General features: G+C 39.7%; 1 protein-coding gene across 1 annotated transcript in view; it reads right to left on the bottom strand.

The window, feature by feature from the left end:
• Window positions 1–24,114, bottom strand: part of RBM33 (RNA binding motif protein 33) — a 102,307-nt gene that overhangs the window by 1,200 nt on the left and 76,993 nt on the right. The window contains exons 16-18 of the mRNA XM_059818789.1: window positions 15,190–15,399; window positions 13,538–13,726; window positions 33–121 (exon numbers count right to left, since the gene is read on the bottom strand). Of these exons, the coding sequence (XP_059674772.1) occupies window positions 33–121; window positions 13,538–13,726; window positions 15,190–15,399 (488 nt within the window). The remainder of the gene's footprint in view (window positions 1–32; window positions 122–13,537; window positions 13,727–15,189; window positions 15,400–24,114) is intronic.

Genomic DNA, 24,114 nt, shown 5'->3' with positions numbered 1-24,114 from the left:
AACCGAGGCGGTAGCAGTGCTTAGTTATTTACCTGTGGAATTTCTGTTGAAATGCTAAAGCATGTGCTGGCTCCTTAAATTTTGCTATGGCTTTCCGTTGTTGAGGAAGCATCTGTAAACTCTGCAGAGACAAAAAGCCAGACCATACAGTTAAAACACACTTGAAGTTCCACTTAAAGAAAACGTATTTTGTACCAAACCGATTTAAATTTTGCCATATTTCTTTTCTCAGAAACATACTTTTCTCTTATTGGTGTCCAGGGAATGGAAAGAGACTTCTGAGACTGCAGTCAGGGACCCAGCTGAAAGGTGTTTGAGCTGGTGCATTAAGCAACTGTACCAACTGGAAAACCCAGACCATCACTTGTTAAGCAAAGGTGACAGCTCTTCAATTCAATCCATACAGATGAACCAAACTCTGCAGCCAAACTCCCACCAACTGAATGAGAAACATTCAACTGGGCAGAGCTCAATTTCACACACGAACACCTGGAGTCATCACAAAACCACTAAGGTTGGGAAAGACCTGTAAGATCATCAAGTCCAACTATCAACCAACAAACACCACCATGCCCACTAAACCATGTCACACAATGCCACGTCCACACATTCCTTGAACACCTCCAGGGATGGTGACTCCACCACCTCCCTGGGCAGCCTGTTCCAGTGCTTCACCACTCTCTCAGTAAAGAAATTTTTCCTAATATCCAGCCTGAACCTCCCCTGGCGCAACTTGAGGCCATTTCCTCTTGTCCTGTCACTAGTCACTTGGGAGAAGAGACCAACACCCACTTCTCTGCAACCCCCTTTCAGGTAATTGTGGAGAGCGATGAGGTCTCCCCTCAGCCTCCTCTTCTCCAGGCTGAACAACCTCAGCTCCCTCATCCACCTGACGTACGTTAAAGGATCAGGGCTTTCCACAGGACAGAAACAGGAAAAAGAAGTGGTAGGTTTTGATCTCTAGACTGCATATCCTCATACTGTTTTAACACAAATAAGTGGGTACCTTTTGACAGACACTAACCACCACACAACCCCGATGAGATGGCTTAGGTCACTATTTCCAAGTCCTTCTAGTAACAGGAAACCATGGAACAGACATCTACCCAGACAAGTGCATCTGATATATGCTTCCCATACTATGAGAGCAGCATTTCACAATGCTGTAACTATGAAAAAAACCCCTACATAGCATTGAGGTCTCCAAAACTATGGCATGCCTCAGCCAGGGCTGTGGAGAACTCACGCCCTTGCTCCCTGCTGCAGCAGGAAGCCCAAGCAATGCCAAGATGATCTCAGAAAGCAGTCCTGTGGCCTTGGTAACAAGAAGTTATCAGACTTCCTAAAATTAAAGTTGATGATTTGAGTTAGTGCTTTAGTTATATTAGCATATTTTTCAAAAAGACACTTGAGAAATTTGAGAAGATGAAGTTTTACACATTAAGTAGGTACACACCCAACAATCAATGAGAACCTGCAATAACTATTCAGCATCACAGAATATTCAGGATGGAAATATTAGGGATCCTGTCATCTCACTGCCTGTGAACACAGGCCACAGAGATTTCACAGTAACTAGGTTAAAACACATCTTCTGAAGGCTTCAATTGTAATTTTAAAGCTCCATGCCACTGTGATTCCAGTATCTCAGAGCAAGTTTTGTATGTTTAATGGCCTATGCTGTGGCACATTCAAGACAGAATTGTTCTGATTCAGCTTCCAGTTTCCACTTGTTCTTATGGCTTTGGATGCAGAATTAAAGAATTACTAACATTCTTCTTTTCTGTGCATAAGTTTCTACATAAAGTCAATCCAGTTTTGTACTGAGCTTTATCTATACATATATACACACACATATGTATGTATATAGGCACCTTAAAACTTCTCTAGATTTCATTATAACCTCCTGATGGATAAGTATAAACATAATACTCTGCTCCTGCATCTCGCCTGGAACTCAGTGGCATGCCCCCACATTTGGATGATTCCAGCACTCTGATGGTCAGTCTCCAGGATTTTAAACTTCACCTGCAAAAGCTCTGTATCACCATCTAGACTATTAAAAAAGTACCACATATCTTTAGACAAACAACTATTCCTTGGGAAACCACATACAAGCCCACTCATCAATACATTTTAAGGGTGACATACTTTGAGATCTCTCAGTGAGAGAATTTTTAACCCAACTAATGTTGTTCCCTGTTCATTCAATCTAATGCAGCATTTTAAGCAAGATGTGAAATGCCTACATGAAATTTGCTATTAGAATTGCCTACTTAGATCTTCTTTGAACAGGTAAGACTCACGTTGATAAGATGCTGATTTAACAAGAGCCATGGCACCTGACAGTCATATTTTGTTGTATCTAAGCCTGACAATTCAGTTCTAGGGTCTTTCTGTAACTTATCTATCTGTGATTTTGAAGCAATTAATTTTGGCAGTAGCTACCTTGCACTTTCTTGTAATTGACAGGAAACTTCCCTCTCACCAGGAAAATCACAGAAGTTTAATAATTCCATCACTCCTGTGATTTTGAAGTGAAAGCTGAGGAAAAGGTAAAGGATTCAGCAAACCTGATAAGCATCAGTGGGTTAATTTGCACTGTACAGTTTTCAGAAAGCTGCTACGATGGAAAGGTTTAGCTAAGTCACTGCCAACGTCTTAGTTTCTGAGCTGGTAGGAATGGGATTTAGCTTTAAAAAAGGAAAACACTTGGCAGGTGATTTTTGGGGTTTTAATCAGAATGCTCTTGACCAGGTTAAGCACATTTTACCAACAAGAATACAGTCACGCTGCACAAAGCACCAGTGAAAGACCTTGGACAAAGCTCAGCTCTCCTGGATGTTATCTGCTGGAATGGGTGAAGGAGTTGCTAAAGTTTGTGTTCTCCTCCTTGACTGATGTCATTTTATTATCATTTATAGAACTGTATCTAATACACATTCTCTTGACACCACTCTTCTGGCTAGAAAAGAACTAAGGACTAATGAAGTCCTACCACTAAAGACTAAGTTTTGAAGACTAAGAATTAATCACAGCCATTAAATAAGGTTTAAAAACAAGACGCTTACAAGAGTGTAAAAAAATCTCTGAACTGCCATTAAAAAAAAAAGTAAATCCGTTCCTTTCAAAGAACTTGACACTTTTAACGTGAGAAAAACCTGTCTGAATCACTGAAAGGATGAGTATTTCAGCAAACAGTAGGACAAGAGGAGCTGGAAAAGAACCTGGGGATGCATCCCTTCAGCTGTACCCTGCATGTCCTGCTGTCACCTGCTTCTCTCCCCTCTCCTGAACCATCTCCAGCCCTCCTGCTGACAACTGATCCTCACGACAACAACAGGTCTCACTCAACTGCCACAGGAAATTCTCCCAATGCTTTATGCTCCAGACCCCTGTTGTGATCAACTGAAGAAGAGAAGCTGCATTTAGTGACTTCTTCCACAAGAATTGAGCTATTATTGCATTAATATTCTTGAGATGCACAAAAGCAAAATTTGATTTTGCAGCCTATACACCCATAATGATAAATTATTAAGAAGCTGCTCAGTAATTAGCATATAAAAATTGACTAAAGGAAGACATACTGGTATAGTACAGACTTATTAGTGAAACTAGACAACATATATAAATCTTATTGTAGACAACTTACTTATACTTTTATATGAATTAATAAAGTTTATTGACTGACTAGTTTGGGTATTATGTCACAGCCTGTTCTTATGTTGTATTACTGCCTTATTTTCCAAAGCGAAAAAAATTGCAATCAAAACACTAAATACATTTTAATACTCAATTGCTTTGGCAACAAGGCATCAATTCTTGGATAAGTCTATTGAAAAGCATCTTCATCAGATTTGATTTTACTTGTCAATACAGACAACTGTGGAAACAAAAAGCCAACCCATCTGATCCTTCACTGAACTGCCTAAACACCACCCATTACACAGCCCAGGGGCAAGGCAGTAACTTCTAGCATCAGGGTCTTCTCAAGTACAGCAGTTACACATGCCTATGCTTTAACCAGAGAGAGCATTAAGGACTGCAAAACGAAAGGATAAACTAATGTTACACAAACAATACTTCTCCAGTTGGAAACTGGAAAATTCTAATTTAAACGGTTTTAATAGAAATTCTCAGCTTCCACTGTGCTCAAACTATGGTACTGAAAGTGATGCAGAATCACTTCATGTTTGTTTAGGTATATTAGGTATATATACCTTATTTAGGTATAAAAAAAAGTTTTGGTTTTGTTTTAACAAGAAAGAAAGAAGACAATTACTAAACTAAGTTACTTGGACAATATGAACACCATAGCCTGAAATACCACCATAAATATCTTCGCTGACAAAGATTTTTAATATCTCAACACAAATCGTGATCTACATTGTGTTTTCAAACAAATCCTCATCTATCATGACTTGCAAGTATGAACATTATTCATCCTGCTAACAAAGATCTCTTGAAAATTTATGTCCTGATTTTGGGACAGTATATACTTACTTGCATTACTATTTAAACACTGAGTTTTACACTGAACAATGCTGATTGTCAGGCACAGAACAAGTAGGTATGATTTTGCTAGAGTGTGTAGGTCCTGAGCTGCTACTGTCCTGAGCCTGAGCAGGTGGGTTATCAGCCGGGCATACAAACTAGTGTTCCACTTCAGTGGAAACCTGAAGTAAAATAACTGCATACTTATCCTACTGGATTATTTCTGTCTTCTTGAATTCGGGATGATACGCAGTTTAGCACTGATTCTGCACTTAGATGATGTTAACAGCGATAGTCTGAAGAAAACACTTTTTTTTGTGTAAACTATGGAATTTTATTAGCTCAAAATGTTGTTCAAGGCACTACTCTAAAGACTTACTTCACCAGCTTCTGATTTTTTTGATTCCAAATACACCTGCTAAGAAAATACATACAAAATTAATGAATTCTGCATATGTTAATGATGCCACCTCATTAGTTTAACACCCTTAATTTTTTCAACTTTTTAGAATAATTTGGCAGCCATTATTTTCAGTGCTAAAATTCAGTATTTCTAGCATCCATAACACTCTCAGGATATCTTGAGTGCTCGCACATTCATTACAAGGTGATCTTGAAATAACCTCCTAGAAAGCTGTTATTTTCAATCATGCTCTTTTACCAGTCAGACTATCCACTGTATCAGCTAGCTTCCTTGTAAAGAATGCTCTAATAAGTTTCCAAAATTATTGGTACCACTGTCTAAGAAACCCATTCATCTTTCATTTTTAAAGTAAAACCTGAAGTACTGCATTAGCTATCGTAGAGCTTGCATGAAAACAGATGCTCACCTGTAATCTTTTCAGTATTATTTTTGTTTCCCCACAGTATATCTAACTTGTATTTCCACCACAATACTGTACATCAAGATAGATTTAAACTTTTGTGATTTCTTTTCATACTGTCTAAACTACTTCTGGAAAAGATGTTCCAACAAGTTAAACAAAAGTTTCACTGAACAAAAGCTCTTCTTGCATGATTCTCTATGTAACTATAATGCACAAATACTAGATTAGTTGATTTTTATCTATTGACCTTGTTTACTTTTGAAGTTAATGACATTTATTTGAAATTACTACATGTTCAGAGACAAGGGGGTTTTTTAGTTATTATCTAATATCATGAACAGAAATGACATGATTTTAAAGGAAGTAGTTAAGTCTTATTTTTGGACTACCGACCTCAATGGCTGCTAAAACTTCAATGTGAAGCATGAAATTATGGATGTCTCTCCTACAAATCGCCATACAAGAAGCCTTGAAGCAAGAGCTAACTATAACAGCAAGAGGCTGGGAAGATCACTGCCAAAGCAAGGTAAGAAAAAATACAGATCTGAGAGGAAAAAATAAAGAAATCCTCAGTATGTGACAATTGGTAGGAAGCAAGACAATTTTTAATCCTGAAGAAAATGTTTCTGCTTGACAATGTTTAACATGAGCATGATACACAAAATTCTAGTTTGCTCAGAAAAGGTCTTGTCTATCATTTGAACCAACAAAGCCAAATAGACCTACAGCAAATCTCTGCAAAAATATCAGTCCTTCGTGACAAATGCTAGCCCTCCTGCAATGCTACATTTCCAAAAATGCCACGAGGACTGCTTATAAGGGACCGTGCCAGCGACCGACCTGTTCCAGGTTCAAGTCCTTAACAGCTAGTGCTATGGCTGATACCCGAGTGCCGTAACATAAGTGTTTTGCATATTATTGGTGGTAAGTTGTTTTTTCTCCTTCGAAAATCTAGATGACTTCTTGTTTATACTTTAAGGCTTCAGTAATACCCTACTAAACGCATACCTATATGTTAGACACAGACCCATTTGAATCTATATTAAATCCTTCTTTCAATAATGTTCAGATACAGTGAGTACCACAAATAAAATGGCATTTCTTAAGAATTAATTCAGCGTGTTGGTTTTAGACCTGAGGTAGCATCAAAAAGAAACTAAGAGCATCGGACAGGTCTTCATATAGTACTAATGACAGCTGTTCTCTCATTTTCAAAGAATACATTATACTAAAGTAATCCTTAGTCTTACGATGTCCATTATAATGACACAAATATGAGCCTATGTTTCCCAAAATGTCATGCCTCATAAGGAATTTGATCTGAATTTAGTATTATTCAGTTACCTACTGATTTTGAAAGGCCAGTCAGGGGATGCAGGGAATGGCCAGCCACGCAGCACTGCCTCTGGAGGCGGGCTGGTTCTACTGAGCATCACTTGACTTCCCATTTAATGGGAGGACACTTATGTTTCCTCCACAGAAGATTTCCCTGTTGCCACACTGCGCTCCACTAGAATCTCCTTCTATCATGAATTCCTAAACTGAAATATCACAATCCTTCCAAACGTCACAGCCCTGAGAAAACAACTTCATTCACATCTTCTCTTTAAGTTGACCTAGTCAGATGTTCACCAGAGGATGAAAACCCCTTCCTGGATCCACTCAGGTGTAAAGGATTGACAATACACACAATAAGTTCCAGGGGATTTCAAATGACTGGCTACTTTACAGATTCAGGCATACAGATCTACCATACGGCACTTCGCGAGATCAACCTGAGATCAGAGATATTCTGGGCATGTTCCCATTTGACTCTGGAGAAGAGAGATTACATTCTGACTCATTCCCGGCATTAAAAAACTGGTTTAGGTTGAGCAGGAGTATTTTATATGGAAAGGATTTCGGTAGCATAGAGCTCAAACTCATCTTGGTTATCTCCTTTTTCTGCTTCCTTAGGCACTGCCGTGGAAAGATGCAGACGTTGTGTTGAATCGAAAATGCATGAAACCCAGTATTTCATGATCACTCATGCTTTTGAGAATTTGCCTACAACTGTTTTAAAACATACTATTTAATTCAACAACTTAAAAAAAAAAATCAGCAGCTCTGGCTTTTTCTGTAACTGAACTATTACCAGTGACTAAAGCATGAACATCATAAAAGGACCGTTCCCTCTGCAGACATTTCTTGAGGCCTGCAGACCTACACTGCGTCAAATTTCTCCTTTACACACACTCTGTAATTAAATTTACACTTTTACAGTATCGGTGAAAATAATATTGAAATAGCCTGTATGATAATAGCAGCACAACAGTCTAGTTAAGCTTCATTGCAAAACAAAGAGCCTTGAGACAAGCTGCAGGACATCCATGAGTAGAAAGCAAGAGACCTCTTGCAGAAAGCAAACATCTTTGACACCAAAACTCTCAGAGGTTACACAGAGAGGAAGAAGTTAAAAGGGAGGTAACAGAGCACTGGGAGATGGAAACCAAGCACGCAGGAGTGAGACTGGAGCAAGCACTCATTTAAATTATAGGAGACGCATGGGAAATAAGTTTCCTCCTTTACTTAATTTCTTTCACTGAAGTAAATGGATTACCCAATAGACTGTACATTCAGTTCATTGGTGAGTTTGGAACTAGGACTGGCAGTCCATACGAAACTGCTAAAAAAGCGTCTACGCAAAAAGAAAGTGTAAACTTTCCTCATCAACATCATCTGCAGTGCGTGATCCAACCTCCTCTGCAACACATTGAATAGCAGCATGGCAGGCACTTTCTATAAAGAAAGACTGCGTTCTATTTATTCTTCCCTCTCACCAATAAATGCAGACACATTTTTATTATCATCACAGTCTCCTGACACCTGAAGCATGTTTCCTGGGAGCGACACTTCCTAGCCATTACCAACAGGCATAGAGGCTAGGACAGAATCTATTTATTTCATCCTCAGCTGTTGCAACTGATGTCTTCCATTTTCTGTCCCTCCTTCCTGCTACCTTTGACTTACTACTATCCGCCTTTAAAAGTGCTCAGCTTGCCATCTCCATATGCAAAATGAGAAGAAAGGATCTTCTCCTATCATTGAGATGACCATCTCTAGCTCACATACTGCTCTGCAGCAGGGCTGAACTGGACAGGCTCATCACAGAGCTGCTCTTCTCTTCCGCCAGCCCCAGGAATGGAGCAGGACTGCCCAGGACTTCTCCCACAGTCAATGGAGCTGGCAAAAACTCTTGGTTGAAAATGTTTTTAGAGGTAGGAAGACCACACAGGTCACCACACCAGCCCTGTGCGCCTTGTGTGCCATGTCACATGGAGAACCGCCCTGCTGATCCTGGAGGAGCACTCACATTCTGGGCATGCTCATCATTTCCACTGATAAGCCTTTAAACTAAAAATAAATTAATCGATTTTGAAGACAGTATCTGTGCAGATAGCTGCCTTTACCCTAACTGAGCACTAGGTAGCACTGTCACTCTAAGAAAGCAAAGAGAAACACATCAACATGGCAATTGTTTTCCCTTCTGAGACCAGGAAAGAAAGGACTGCATTAGAGTAAAACACATATTTGTAAAACTACTCAAAATACACCTACAACTGCAGCATTGTAGGTGCTCATCGCCTCTGATATACAACAGTGGAGTTTTTCAGGATTTTCTTTTTCCCTTTTTTTTTTTTTCAACATCAGAATTTATGATCTTAAATTTTCACGAAGCAATACTGAGATTTTGCACTGGTGTTTTATGTTTGCAACCATTTGATGTAAGAAAATATGGTTAAAGATGACGATGGAACACCTCCACAGAACGATCACTCAGTAGTCAAGTTATCTAAAGATCTAGCAAATTATGCCCTCTACCTGTCACCATCCTAAAAAAAAAATAAATCTGAAGGTGGCAATAACTAGGTGAACGCAAGCCTCTTTAGACAGTATAAACATTAAACCCAGATTCAAGCGCACAAAAAAAATGCGCTGGGTTTTTCATGACCTTTGCAACTTATTAGTAATCTACTTTAGCAAGTGGTTCTGGATGGATGTGTACTGAATGTCACTGCTCCAGCATGGTCCCCAGGAGGCTCTATTTTGGTGGCGTGCTCAGAAATCATCTGTACTTTCCAACACTTTGGAATGCATAATTTTATTTATAGTATGTAATTATTTTAGATTCAGCACTCAAATTTTATTGCAGGTGTATTATTTGTATCTGAAAGCTTATCTGCTCCAGAAGGAGTCTGACAGCAAACCGTATGTTGAAAGGAAGTACTTTTCCTGCTGATTTAATCATGTTTGAGTTATAAAATGCAGCTATGACTAAGGGACTGGTCCTGGAGCCCCAAAGATTTTCTTCTATTCAGTATCTCGAGAATCTTAATGGTATTTTTTTCTCCTATGTTAATAAAAGAGCAACTTTAATGAAGCAAGGATGAGAATTAAAGAGTCTTCAGTGATTAAGCAACAGAGGGTATTTCAAAGCTCATATATGGGAAAAGATAATCTTCCCCATTTCTAGTGTATGGAAATTTTCAACTTCCCTTCCCAAGGTGTGTGCACGGTAGTTGTACCTTAATAGTGATACTGACATAAAACCACCTAAAAATAAAAATCCAACCCTTTTGTACCCAGAAAAACAAAGTAATCTCTTCCTCCCCATTCACCCCATTGATAAACTATAGGCTTTTCTCCATAAATATCTTATGCCAGTGAAGATCCTCTGTGCAAAACTGAGAAAACACATACAGGATATGCACACTGCAACAAAATCAGGAGCTAAATTATATATTTGAAAACAGGAGCTGGTGCAGGATCAATTGGTCTACAGGTGCACCACTGTGGAAGGTGCAGATTAAGCAGCGTTCCTGTACCAGGTGAGACAAGTGCTCATGATCTATTCTTATTGTCAAAGAGCAGAGAGACCATTGGGAAGTATTTCTTCCCCTTCTCTGGGAGCTATGCCTCAGTGCAGCCATTCCCACGTTCGTGTCTTGACTGGAGCAAAAAATGATACACAAGAGGCAATATTCAGATTTATCAGCTGTGTTTGCACATCACTGATGCAAGATGCTTGCTTACGATTAGAGGCGTTATGTCCTACAGTTTGGCAATCTTTACCTTAAACCAGGGATCTGGGTGTTGGATAATGGGCATGTGTCATTTCAAGTCACCATCCAGGCAGGAAGGTAACTCCTTAAGTTCTGATTCAGATCTGAAATGTCTTTTACAATTGTGAAAAATAAGCACGACTTTTGACACACATCCTCTACCCCCCACAATAAATAAAATGCAAGTAACTGATGTCTCAGAGTTCAACTCATTAAGGAAAGTTTTGCTGAATATAGTCAACAGCTAAAGACAGGATATACTCCATCTTAAAGATGGAGTCAGCTACAACTGACTCACCTTCCCCTCCTCTCACTGTCTCTTGAACTCCATACAAATCAGCTAAAAACCTAGGCACTTTGCTTAATGTCCAAAAAAGCAGCTAGAATTTCTCACCTTCCTGTTTGCTCACAACAGCCATCTCCCCGAATCCCTCCTATTTCAGTTCATCAAGCTGCAACACTTCATCTTAGAAGATCAGAGCTCTGAACTACCCGAGATCTCTTTGCTCTGGTCATGGCCATAACCTGTCCTTGCCTCTCAGTTATTGTCCTCACCCACGAAACCCCCAAAGCCCACTTGACAAGGAACCCTGCCATTCACTACTTGGCTCTCTTCAGTGGCTCACTTCTGCACTCCTCATTGCAAGTCACTTATATGAAACGCATTTTCAAGGAAGAAAGAGGAAATCATGGAATTGTTTAGGTTGGAAAAGACCTTTAAGATCATCAAGTCCAACCGGTAACTTAACCCTGCTAAGTCCACCACTCAACCATGTCCCTAAGCGCCTCATCCACACGTCTTTTAAAAACCTCCAGGGATGGTGACTCAACCACCTCCCTGGGCAGCCTGTTCCAGTGTCTGACAACCCTTTCAGTGAAGAAGTTTTTCCTAATATCCAGTGCAAACCTCCACTGATGCAGCTTGCAGCCATCTCCTCTTGTCCTATCGCTTGTCACTTGGGAGAAGAGACCAGCACCCACCTCTCTGCCACCTCCTTTCAGGTAGTTGTAGAGAGCGGTAACGTCTCCCCTGAGCCTCCTCTTCTCCAGGCTAAACAACCCCAGCTCTCTCAACCACTCCTCGTAAGGCTTGAGGAGCCAAGTAGATAAACCAAATAACCAAGTACAGTATCCCTTCACTACCAAAGTCTCCTGACCATTTCCAGTTGCAGGGCAATTTGTACAGCACTGAGCACAAACGCTAGTAAAAACATAAATTTACAGCCACAAGAAAATCCACCTGTGCACTCCGGGGTTCTGACCTCTTTCAAAATCTAGGACCATCTGTATAGAAGTGGTTACTGTGAACAGGGACAACCTGTATTTTCAAACATTTTGTTTTCAGTTCTTGCCTTACAAGGCACTTAAAATTACTGCTGCCTCTCCTCATCTGGTGTGTTAACACTTCTGTGATACATGACGGTACCAAGAAAACAAAAATCAAACCTAAAAAACCAAAAAGAGCTAAATACTGCATACAGTGGTCCCACTCTCATATCCTTCCTATAAAAGGATCACTTATGCCCTGCGTATCTCACTATCCACACTTCTGAAACATCACTCAGTCTCAAACAAGCCAGGAAATTTCTAGCCTTCTACAAGTCAGACTTGAAATTCAAGTGCAGAATTAGCACAAAAGCCTTCTGCATCATTAGCTAAATTCAAACATCTCTTTCAAGTGTCACTTCTAGATCTCTGGTAAGGTGAAAATAGATGGGATGATTTAGAAACTATAATTTCCAAAGGTACAGCTGATGCTGCTGCAAGAATGAAAGTTCTGTAGGGCATAGGGATGTATCAAAACCCACTGGAAAATTTTTTCCTATACGCACACCCTTCTAAATTGGTCTGTAACACTGAATTGAGAGACCAGAGTTTGCAGTCTGCTATGAAACAGCCAGTACTGAATAAATTTTTTAGCACATTCTCAATAACTTCTCTCAATTGTGAGTATTTCCTAGCAGGGTTTCTATTAATCTCCTTCTAATACTCTCATGCAAGATTTAGCAAGTAAACACTGAATAAATGTGCTTTGGATCTGTATGAATAATTTCCTAGAGTACTACAGAACATGAAGGGACAAAGTATTTTGTGAGAGTATTTTTTTTGCTTTCACAAATTAAACCTTTCTGAATTGACGACGTAAATAATTCAGCATTATTCCATTTACTAAATTGGGAAGAAGAGAGGCAGAGTGTACACCTTTAGGAGAGCAGCGTGTTTTGCAACAGAGAGATGATCCCACTCATAACAAATCTCACAGAATAGCTCTAACTCAGGCACTGCATTTGTCTGAAAATGTTGATCCTGTCAAAAGGAGTATCCAAAACTGAAAAATTCAAGGAAAAAAAAAGTCTCCTCATCTGTATGTTTCATTATTCATTGACTGATATTTTCAAATGTACTAACAGTAAGTCAGACAGGGCCTCCTAAGACCTTCAGTGCTTTGAAAACCTCCAGCTTTCTGAAAGTCAGTTTAACTGATACATCAGTCCCAGGAGGCAGTTTACTAACAGAAGCTTCACAGTAGATGTACCAGTGTGTGTGTGTGTCATAACCTTGCTCGCAGGCCCCTCCTAAACAGAACCTTCTAAAAAAATAAAGGATAAATAAAATCCTTCAAAGGAGACTGTTTTCATCTGAAAAAGTAAATGGTGCTGCATGGTACAAAATCTCCACTGGGTAGTGGTCATTAAGTGCTCTTACCCCAGGACTGCAATGACACAACTTGGTAATCATTAATGCAAGTCAACAATAAATACAAGGACAGCAACCAAAAATATATTTGCTTTGATATGATCATTTGGCTTAAACAACCTCACAGAACGGACATGCTGGTACTGCCTACGAAAATAACAGATAGTACAAGAACTCCAAAATGAAGGAGACTCTTTTGCAGCAGGAATGTGATGTTTAGCAAAATCCTACCGTACCTCCTGTGCCGCAATATCATCAAGTGCTTGTCTCTGTTACCAGGTGTAGCGTGTGTGGGTGGGGGTGCCTTCAAACATAAATTACCAATAAACACACAATGTATTTAGTGTCAGGGAATTAATTGAGCTTTCCGGAATGAAAGCCTTTTGGCACAAAAATGATAAACCGAGGTTGACCTACCTGAATGGGTCCCACTGACATCAGCAGGTTTTTCAGTTGGACATCAGTAGTTGATGAAGAAAGCCCTTCAACTGACACAATACAGGGCTGAGGTTTGCACTCCACCACTCGCAGGTTCTGTTTATTTGGCATCAAGCGTCCTCGGCCCATCTGGCCTGCTACTCCTCTGCCTCTGCCGTGCATAATGACCTGCCAACAACAAAAGTAACAGTATTTTGATTTACTTACCTAGTGCTTCTGCTCACTGCATTTGACAGATGATACAAAAGTTGGCAATTTACTTAAAGACTTGATTAAAGAATGCACTGATTTAAAACAGCTTGTTGCTGTTTGCTGATTTGAAAGGCCACTTATTAACATACTCATCCACTGCTTATACAAACCTGTTTTAGAAGGATAGCAAGTTATATATGGGGTTATATATATATATATATAAAAAAAAATATATTTTGCACTGAGGCTAAAAGCCTCAGCATTAGCACAGATGAACCAAGCAATGGAGGGTGTCAGACCAAAATATATAACCTAGTTTTAAACACTGCTCACATTAGCAGTATGTGTTCAGCTCCCATATTTTCAGTCTGGCCAAAAAAACCAATCAGTGACCCCTCTCCCTTTTCTCTTCTCAACCCATGGGTAAATTTAATGTACCCACAAGACCAGCAAACTGCTTCAAGCGCCTCCAGTCTCTATGGCTACCAACTCTTGGGCTGATATCAGGATGGAGTACTTGCATATGGCAAATTACTTTAAAACAATTTTTTTTCAAAGTTCCTTTCCCCCAAATCCTGTAGGATCTGGCACCACAGTATCCTGTGGAGCAGGACATGTGCAGATTTAATTCTTGTAAATTAAAGGTTGAACAGTTGGAGAGAGGAAAAATAACAATGAAACAGGGTAACAAACATTAAACAGAGTTAACACTTAACATTGAGTTAACATTCAACATGGTTTCTTGATTCCTACTTGGAAAGCCTATGGAGGGTAATGACTTTTCACACCCCTCTGCATCAGCAAGGAAACATTATCCTTACATGAAGCAGGAAGATTATGGCCAACAGTTCAAAACCAAGATATAACGTAAAAGCCAAAATACCAGCTATTTTCAGGGAGTGTGCCAGTTTGCAAATGCAGAGAAGGCACACGCCAATGCCACCCGAATCCTTTCCCTGACTCCTCCCCATGCACGATCAGTGCGAAAATCTAGTTACGAGACCACCAACTATTTTGAGCGATACCAACTTTGAGGACTGACCAAAAAGCATCCTGAAACAGTCGCTGTGTGCTCCTAACATATGCAGGAAAAAACTGGAATAAAAGCTTAAGCACAACTTCAGAACAACTCTTGGTTTTAAAGCCAGAAAGCACATTGGATACCATCTCCTACAGCAGCTATCATGGGACGCACGCATTTCCCCCAGGGAGTACTGTGCTGGCCAGAAAGTCAGCAGATGAAACAACCTGCAGGCATCTCCAGTCTGTGCTGGGTACATACAGGCCTCTCTAGATTAAAAGCTTTATATGCAATTATGCATCTCCTGGGTCATGCAGCCCTGCGCTAGCAATTGACAAACAGAATGCTAGTTATTAATAGAGCAACACAGCTAGACAGTAGAACTTCTAGCAGCAATACGCATCTAAAAAAAAATCACCTTTTTAGGCTGATGGATTCCCTGGATGTTTTTGACTCCTTGAGGAGCTGGTGAATGGATCTGTGCCTGCTGCTGCTGTTGGTGCTGCTGCTGTTGCATTCCCTTTGTCAATGTGACCTTCCGCACGGGCTGCTGTTTCGGCTCCGGGGGTTGTTGAGGCCGCTGGGGCTGGCCCTCTGGGTGAAAAAAGCCAGCATCCTCTCCCCCCTGCTGAAATCAACAACACAACAGGCGGCTCAGTGTCCAGGCACTGCAAACCCTCGCCCTGAGCAACCTCCTGCCACCTCCAGCTCGCTCAGCACACAGAGAAGGCCCAGCGCTTTGCTGGCTAAAGCAAACCAGCGGCCGCGGCAGGTGTGTGCAAGGGCTCAGCCTGGCAGTTATGCTTCAGTCTAAAATAAATCCACGGTATCTGAAGTACAGTTTACTTTGTTCAGACTTTATTATAATTACAGTGTTCAATAATGTCTTTTCATATACAAAGAAGCAAGGCGTTTTCACTTCTCTTTCCAAGTCATTCTTCCTTCCAGGGTTACATGTGAACTATGGTGTGCATTTTTTTTTTTAATTACACTTTTTTCTTTTTTTTTTTATACATATAGCAGAAGAAAGAGCAAAGAACTGTGAAGGCTGGAAGAATCAAGCAAATACTCTGCTCATCTTTAAAACTCCAACATCTCTTTAGTTAAAAACTGGTATGTATTCTGAAGTGCGTATTTATTCTGCCAACTTCTATACCAGCAGCCTTTTAAGCAGTCTCCTTCCTCAAACACTGTCCGTACCTGGAACAGTTCTTCCCCAAGCATTTTTTTTGTTTGTTTTATAAAGCTCTTATTATAGATATTTATAATCACAAGCACAAAGAAACACCACCTCAGTGTCTCTCTCAACCAGTGTAGGTCTTTCCACATCTCTCAGTGCAATCAAGCACAGTAAAAGTAAAAACAAGCTGAGAGCACGAAGAGAGAATTATTCCCTTCCGCTGCCTCTATCCAAACAGTTCAGCTTTTTGTACAGACATGCGATTCTTGAATTCGTGTCCAGATCAGATCAGTCACTGAAAAACATCCCATGGAGCAAGAGACAGCAGAGCCCGACAAAAGATCAGGTACTTTTGCATCTATAAAGTGCATCATATTATTGCATGGTTTCAACAGCAGTATTTATACCTTAACCGGACTCCAACTTTAGAACTCAAATACTAGTGAACATTACATCTGCAGGTGGGAAGGCTTTGTCTAAGCCCCTAACCAACCTCAGGTAATCCTGCAAAAGCTCTCAAATAGAAGGCATGTCTGAAGAAAAAAAAAAAATATTTTTAAAAGCATCTTTATTTACATAGGTTTTTTCCCCCTTCCTTAAATATTCACAAGCCAAAACTCCTTTTGCATCTGTAACACGTCACAAAACAGAGGGCTTCATACGAACTGGCATACTTCTTGTGGATAAGGAGACAAAAATACAAGGCTGCAAGAAGGAACAGATATATGGTCTAAGAGCGAGATTATCTTGTTTGAGAGTATAAATCATTATGTCTCTACTGGGATTAAACAAAACAAAAGAAACATCTACTGCAGACTGGTTACTAAGTCTCTTAACTATCATTTCAAGAATAATAGTCTGGTACAGATGATATCTAGAATAGCCTCATGTTTACTAGTTCACAATTCACACCCGTAAATCAAGTCCTCTGTATTATCAGATATAAGCAGGCAACAACTCCTCAAGAACTCAACTACTTAAATCCCAGACAAATCAGCTTCATCACTCCCTTGCATCATCTACACTTCAAAAGCACAATCTGTCATAGGGAAAATCTTGAAGCTCTTCCCACTTAATGGCTTTTGTCCACAGTGTCCAAAGCAAGAAAGCAATAGAAGACTGCATCTGGTTTTGCCACTTCTAATCAAATATATTTTTTCTTTGCTAAACTGAAAAGCTCTGTGGCATCACAGAAAATTTTGTATATAAACCTTTGAGAGCAGTAACTAGTGAGAAATTTTAAAAGCTTTCCCTTCAGAGTCTCTCTTCAATTACTGCTCAAAAATATAAAAGCAACAGCTCTCCTCTCTGAAAAACCCAAATGTATGCACATAAACAAAACCTTACCAGGAAACCAGCATTAAATCCTCCTCATTTTAGTATTAGTTCCAGTATCAGTATCACCATAAGCCTTATGCCCTGATCAGATAATTTCTTTTCTTCAACCTTACAGCAGCTGGAATATGACAAAACTAAAAGGAACAAAAAAATTCTAGGAGGAATTTAAACACAATAATTGGGAGTTAAAATCTAATCTCTGCTAACTGCCTGCTGTGAAAAACAACCATAAATATTTGCAACCATTTCTTTCCAAACCAAAAAGTGATCCCAGCACATAGGAAGAGCATCTGAGAGTGAAGCCCTCAGGTACAAAACACATTGGAAATGCTCATTACTGCAACTTCAAAAGCAAACGATCATTTCTCATAAAAGGCTAGGATAGCCAACAACCACCCAACATTTAACTACCAAGTCCAATTATCACCAAATAAAACTGTATAAACTAAACACACAACTATAACAAAGTCAAAGGCATAAGCACACAACATCGGTTCACGCTGATGAAAAATTTGACAGTTTGTTCCCTGCTGCGGTCTCAAATGCTTCACTGCTAGCATGATGCTCCTGCAGAAGTCTGAAAAGGTAGAAACATCTCCAGACTTTTTAATGAATTAATACATTTTAGAGATAAACCAATACAAAACAATAAAGGAAGTCCGTACGATAAGAAAAGGGGATGGAACAAGGTCTGCTTATTCCTGCAACAAGAAGGAGGAAAGGGCAACTTGATCAAACCCCTTTATACTACTGCTCTGAACATCTACTGCTTTTGAGATGACTTGGGGAAGCAGAGATGAACCTGCAGCACCGCTTCTCAAGAAAGGTCCATGAGCAAGCAACTTGGTGATCAAGGACTAACAGTGCTCCCTGCAAGTCAGGAATACATTTTTTCCCGTTACAGGTAGCCCTGGCTTCAACTGAAGACAAAATGTGGTGGTTTTCCTAAGAAAATGAAAACCAAACGTGACTCCTAGGTCCCTATGTGCCTAACAACTACAACAACACAGCCTCAGATAACAAATCTCAGCACCAATTCCTTTTTTACTGGTTAAAGACATGACAATGTAAGGACAAGCAGCGTCCAAGTGAAAATGAACAACAACCTATGTAGTAGTATTTAGTGGCAAATTAGACTCACCACCAACATCATCCTTTAAACTTCTTCTATGCAAGAAAATTAGTAGCTTCTTCAGGCACGCCAACGAAGAACTAAGTCAAGCAAAACACCCACAAAGAGCTTGTAACATCTGGACTTAAAGGTATAAAACCTCAGAACATTAACTTAGAGGTTGCATGCTCATATGAGTACATTAACATTTTGGAAGAAAAGACATATGATTGTAAAGATGACTGGACATACGTTGACTCCTGATTTTCACCCATGAGGTATACAATAAGCTGGCACCCAGAAGGTAAATCAAAACACACAGCAAAGCTACAGGCAAGGAGGTAAGTGAACTGAAGCTGTATTGCAGAAGTCACCCAAAATGACATCTAAATCCTAGAAGTTAAATTACTAGCATCTCTTCTACTTAAAATGTCTCAGTTCTAGCTCATTTGAAATCAACTTTTGCTTTTCCTAAAGACAATTTCTGTATTTCTAATTTTTCATTAGCTTACATCACTGCCCTTCCCACATTCAAACATGCAGCAAAAGAAGGAGGTGTTAAAATTTTAAGTCTTCTCTTGTCAAAGTACATTATCTGATTTTCTTCTACAGCATTTTGGGATGTACAGGGCAACACTAAATTTTTCAGAGATGCATCTATTCATCATCATGGCCTGCCTCATACAATTTGATGCACAAAGTGCTGAAACCAAGTAGAATACTTCTCAGTCCACCACAGAGACCTGAGATTGACTGATACAAGCTCTGATTTTATACTGCAGATTTCCTCTAAAGTCCTCTGCAGAAAAGTGAATTTCCATTCTTTGTCTGCAAACCAATAAAGGAAGAATGTTTTTCTGTTATTGTCTACTGCTTAATTTCTATATTACAAATCATTCTGACCTTCAAGCTCTGAATTTTCCGAGTTTTATAAAAGGTCTACCTTCCTAACATATAGCCAGGAAAGAGTTCTCTTGAATGAAACTTTACCATTATTCAGTTAATTCTGGAGTAACGAAAATGCCTTTTTTTAAGTGGCAGGAGTTCTGTTCAGGGGAAAGTATAAAAACTATCTTTCAAATTTCAAGTACTGCAAGATTGTTAGTGGTGCCAAAACAAGTTAATTTCAAATACTGTAATTAAACAAAACTCAAAAGATCAAGGCAAAAGGATTTTATCTACATGGTGAATGGTTTTCAAACTTCTACTGTGGAAGAGTCTGCAGAATTTGATCTGAAACTGGACTAACAAAAAAGAGAAATTATGCCATTCAATGGCCATGAATTTTAGAACCGATTCCCTGATACTTATCGAGGCTGTTTTTCTGTAGTGAGACTCTCTCACTATACATATATATAAAGTCAGTGTTGTGTTTTGAGAAACATAAAGACCATTCTGTCAAATACGAGAACACAAATTCTAAAAGCAGAATTTTATGAGGGACTGCTTGAATTTAGCAAGCTGAAGCTCTCTACTCTATCATAATCATCATGACAGTTTTACAATGAAGATGAAGTTTATTTGCCACCGACATTAGCAGGACAAATTTATTTATAACAAATGCTTTAAAATGTACTGATAAAAATGCCTATTGATACTGTCAGAGCTGCTTGCAATTTGACAGATCAAATCTTATTTTCATTCTTAAACCCCATGAAGGAATGGTATCACCAACTTGCATTCTGTAGTGAGCAAATTGATTAATCCCCCTCTATAGAAATCTGAACTCTTGATTACACCTATCAGACGTTAAGCAGCATTATTCTAGAGTGACAACACTTGACAAATTCCCAAACCATTTTTCTCAGCCTTTGTGGCCCTGCTAGCTTGTATTAACCCTGATGAAAAATTAATTTTCCTTATCTTCTGCTAAACCCCAAAATCCAAATCCGCCAAACTGGCAACTCTTTCTGTAAAGGTATTATGAAAACCTCTAAAAGATTAATTGCATGTCTTCAGGTGACATTAAATTAATTTCTGTACTCGTGACAGACATTTGATACTCCGTACTGAGAGGACAGATAACATTGTCAGGATACACAGAAGGACAGTGGTGCAGTGTCCCAGGGCAGCCTCTTATGAATTCTCCTTTCGATAAGGCCATACTTCACTGTCATTGGCACTGTTAGTGATCTTGCAGCCCATAGACCTCACTGCACAGGTTTCTATTAACTACGACAATGCTGTGTCTATCCATGTAATCTTTATAAAGCTAATTCAAAATCACCCAATAGTAAAGGGATGCGCATGCCGGATAAAGCACTTAAAGGAAATAAACTCTCGTTGATTTGTGTAAAAATAACACAGAGAAGCAAAATGTTTTTCTATTTTCTTAAATGCACTGTAACTCAAATTCTCTGCAGCATGATGAAGGCTTAAATCTTGCAGAGAAATCTCAATCCAAAAATGTCTTGTAATTGATTTCCTTTAAGAAAGGAGAAACCCCTCATCTGTTACCACTTTCAGTCAATATTTCTAGAAATGAGTACCTCTACACTGTCACAGTAGTTAAGAGGGGAAAAAAACGATCCTTTAGGTTACTAAATTCACTTCAAGGACAAGAGAAATTACTATTCATCAACTATATAGGTTTTCATATGTATACTTGTATTTTACTGATACTACGATTGACTATAGTAAAAAAGACAGACATTTACACACACAACCGTAATCCCCATGTAACAAAGAGAAAAAAAAACAGTAAAGCAAAAACCATGTAGAGCAAGAAAGACTAATCTAATATATATGAGCATTTTCTCACTACAATGATGGGAAACATATTAAAGGCAACCCCCTAATAATTAGCTATTTCTCTTTGACTGCTGCTCCCAATGCTTTACCACTTTGATACAGCCAATTGACAGACTGAGGACCTGGGAATAGGAAGCCTAATCACTTGCCAAATATCCCACAACCAAGTGACATAACCAAGCACTGTTTCTGAACAGCTGAAGATCTGTTTTCAATCTCTCAAATGCCAATGAGAAACACCTGGAGACCTTTTTTTAAAGGCCTTCTAAGACCTTTAGAAGTCTTTTTTTGAACTCAAGAATACCAGTACTTAAAAAAACTCCTGCTCTCCAGCCAGGCTAGAATACACTATCAATAGACAACTCATCATTAACAACTGGTTTAAGACATACCAATGGTCTAGTTTTGTCTCAGAGTACACACAAAAGTAAGATACATCAGACTACAGAAGTGGTAGAACAACCAAAGCATTCCCCGTTCACACCAGAAAAAAGACACTCCTGGTGCCAGCCAGTGAATTATGGGTTATTTTTCCCAGCCTAAAACTTTTGCACGGGGCAAACTTACCTCAAACAAGAGCACAGAGACTAAGCAATAAATAAATAAAATGCAGAAAGAGTTCCCTTCCTGTGATAAAAAGACATTGGTAAGCTGCTTCAGCGAGCCATGATGTGATGACTATCTTCTCTTCTGTGCCTAATGATGTATGAAAAATCAGAACAGCAAGAAGAAAATGTCTTGTAAAAAAAGCAGCTAATTCCGTTTAATCCCATGTAACAGAATTCTTACCTTAAGTATTGCCTCATCTGCCTGGGAGGAGAAGTAAGGCAAGGAGAAGGACTGGCCAAAAAGAAGAGAACCTTAGCCATACCTGTGCTACACTGAAGTTTCACCAGGAGTGACAGAAACACAGTTGATCAGATGTCAAATCACGACTACATGTTTTTCTAATACAATCACCCACCAGTTCATTATAAAAAAATTAAAAATTCTGTGTCAAAGTTACAGCAAAATCAAGGTTCTGGACTGGATATGCATAGTAGTCTCAGAAGTACCTTCATTTTTACGTTGCTGTCTACAAAATACATACTGTAGATGTTAATCACAGAATCACTAAGGTTGGAAAAGACCTGTAAGATCAAGTCCAACCATCAACCCAACACCACCATGCCCACTAAACCATGTCCTGCAGTGCCATGTCCACACATTCCTTTAACACCTCCAGTGATAGTGACTCCACCACCTCCCTGGGCAGCCTGTTCCAGTGCTTCACCACTCTCTCCATAAAGAAGTTTTTCCTAATATCCAGCCTGAACCTCCCCCGGTGCAACTTGAGGCCATTTCCTCTTGTCCTGTCGCTAGTCACTTGGGAGAACAGACCAACACCCACCTCTCTGCAACCCCCTTTCAGGTAGTTGTAGAGAGCGATAAGGTCTCCCCTCAGCCTCCTCTTCTCCAGACTGAACAACCCCAGCTCCCTCAGCTGCTCCTCATCAGACTTGTGCTCCAGACCCCTCACCAGCTTCGTTGCCCTTCTCTGGACATGCTCCAGCTCCTCAATGTCCTTCTTGGAGTGAGGGGCCCAAAACTGAATACAGGATTCGAGGTGAGGCCTCACCAGAGCCGAGTACAGGGGACATAATAAATGTTTTTGAGCAAAGTTTCCTGGTTCCCTTTTCAGTTGCCAGTCTCCGGGATAATTTTTTGTACAGAGAATTTTAGTGAAGACTGGACACACAGAGAAATCACCAAGAGAAAAGGCTCCTGTTGGAAAATAACAGCAATTCAAAACTTCTGAAAGCCCAAAGCTCCTGAAGGAGCACTTCTCAGCCGGACACCAGCTACGGCACAGGAAGTCAGTAGTGGATACCAGAAACCAGTACAACTGGAGCTTCCCTTCTTCTGTCACGTCTAGTTTTTCTAGTTCATGTTCCTTGAAGCTTAAAACGAATGGCAAGTTGAATCCCTCTAAGCTCCTTGTACAGTCTTTACCCAGACAACCCACATTATCTCCCTCCCCAACCACTGACAGTGTCAGGATTCTCCTGACTCAGAGCCACACCTCTGTACTAAAGGTCCATTCCAAGTGGTCAAATCTGAAATACCATTTAGCAAAGGCATTTGTGACTTCTCAAAATACTAAATTTAAATTGCACAAATCTGCATGTTTCCCTCCCAAGTTCAGAGGTTGCAATCAACTAATTTTCATTTGAAAACTAGCCCTTTCCTTTTGTAATGTACTTTAACAGGGTTACAGTTGCTTTTAGTTATTTCCCATCAGGAAACTGGGCTACTAGACACTCTATAACACCCAACATTGTATCAATATGAATTTTGCACCAGAACACTTACGATAGCAGAAAAACTCTCCTTTGAGACTTAACAAGAGCGACAAGCAATACCAAACACCTTGCTTTCAAGGCTTTCAGGAGGACGCAGCACTCTTCTTCAATGCACAATTTAAAAGTCTCCTGAGGAAAAGGAGAAACCTGTTCTGCAGTCTACAATAGGAAATACTTTATTGCACTTTAGTTCCAAGTTATCCACAGCAAAGTTAAATTCAATTTAGGTAGATATCTCTTCCTCCTTTCAAGGATTTTATTGCAAACCCACAAAAAGTACTATCTGCGTCTGGTTTGGTTGTCACCTTAAGTCCCTCTAGTTGCCAACTCTGTCCACACATGCCCTTGTATTTCATTTTCACAGCAACCAAATATGCCCCAAACAGTACAGCACAGCCCACCTCACTACCCTCAAAACCATGAAATGTTCTGTCTCTATAGGGGCCATCCTCACTGGAGGTCTGGGAGGACAGGGTTTATTGCTCATTTTCAAATGTTTCTTGAAAATACTATGCATTTTTCAAAACCAGAATACCACAGGGCTCCCCGAATTCCAGTTTTTGTCTGTGGGGTTTTTTTTTTGAGGTGGAAGAAAGAAATTCATGTCCATTTGTGACATAT

The sequence above is a fragment of the Gavia stellata genome, chromosome 6, assembly GCF_030936135.1.
Source record: "Gavia stellata isolate bGavSte3 chromosome 6, bGavSte3.hap2, whole genome shotgun sequence".
NCBI lineage: Eukaryota > Metazoa > Chordata > Aves > Gaviiformes > Gaviidae > Gavia > Gavia stellata.
The sequence above is the reverse complement of the archived record's forward strand: the minus strand, read 5'-3'. Positions and strand labels throughout refer to the sequence as shown.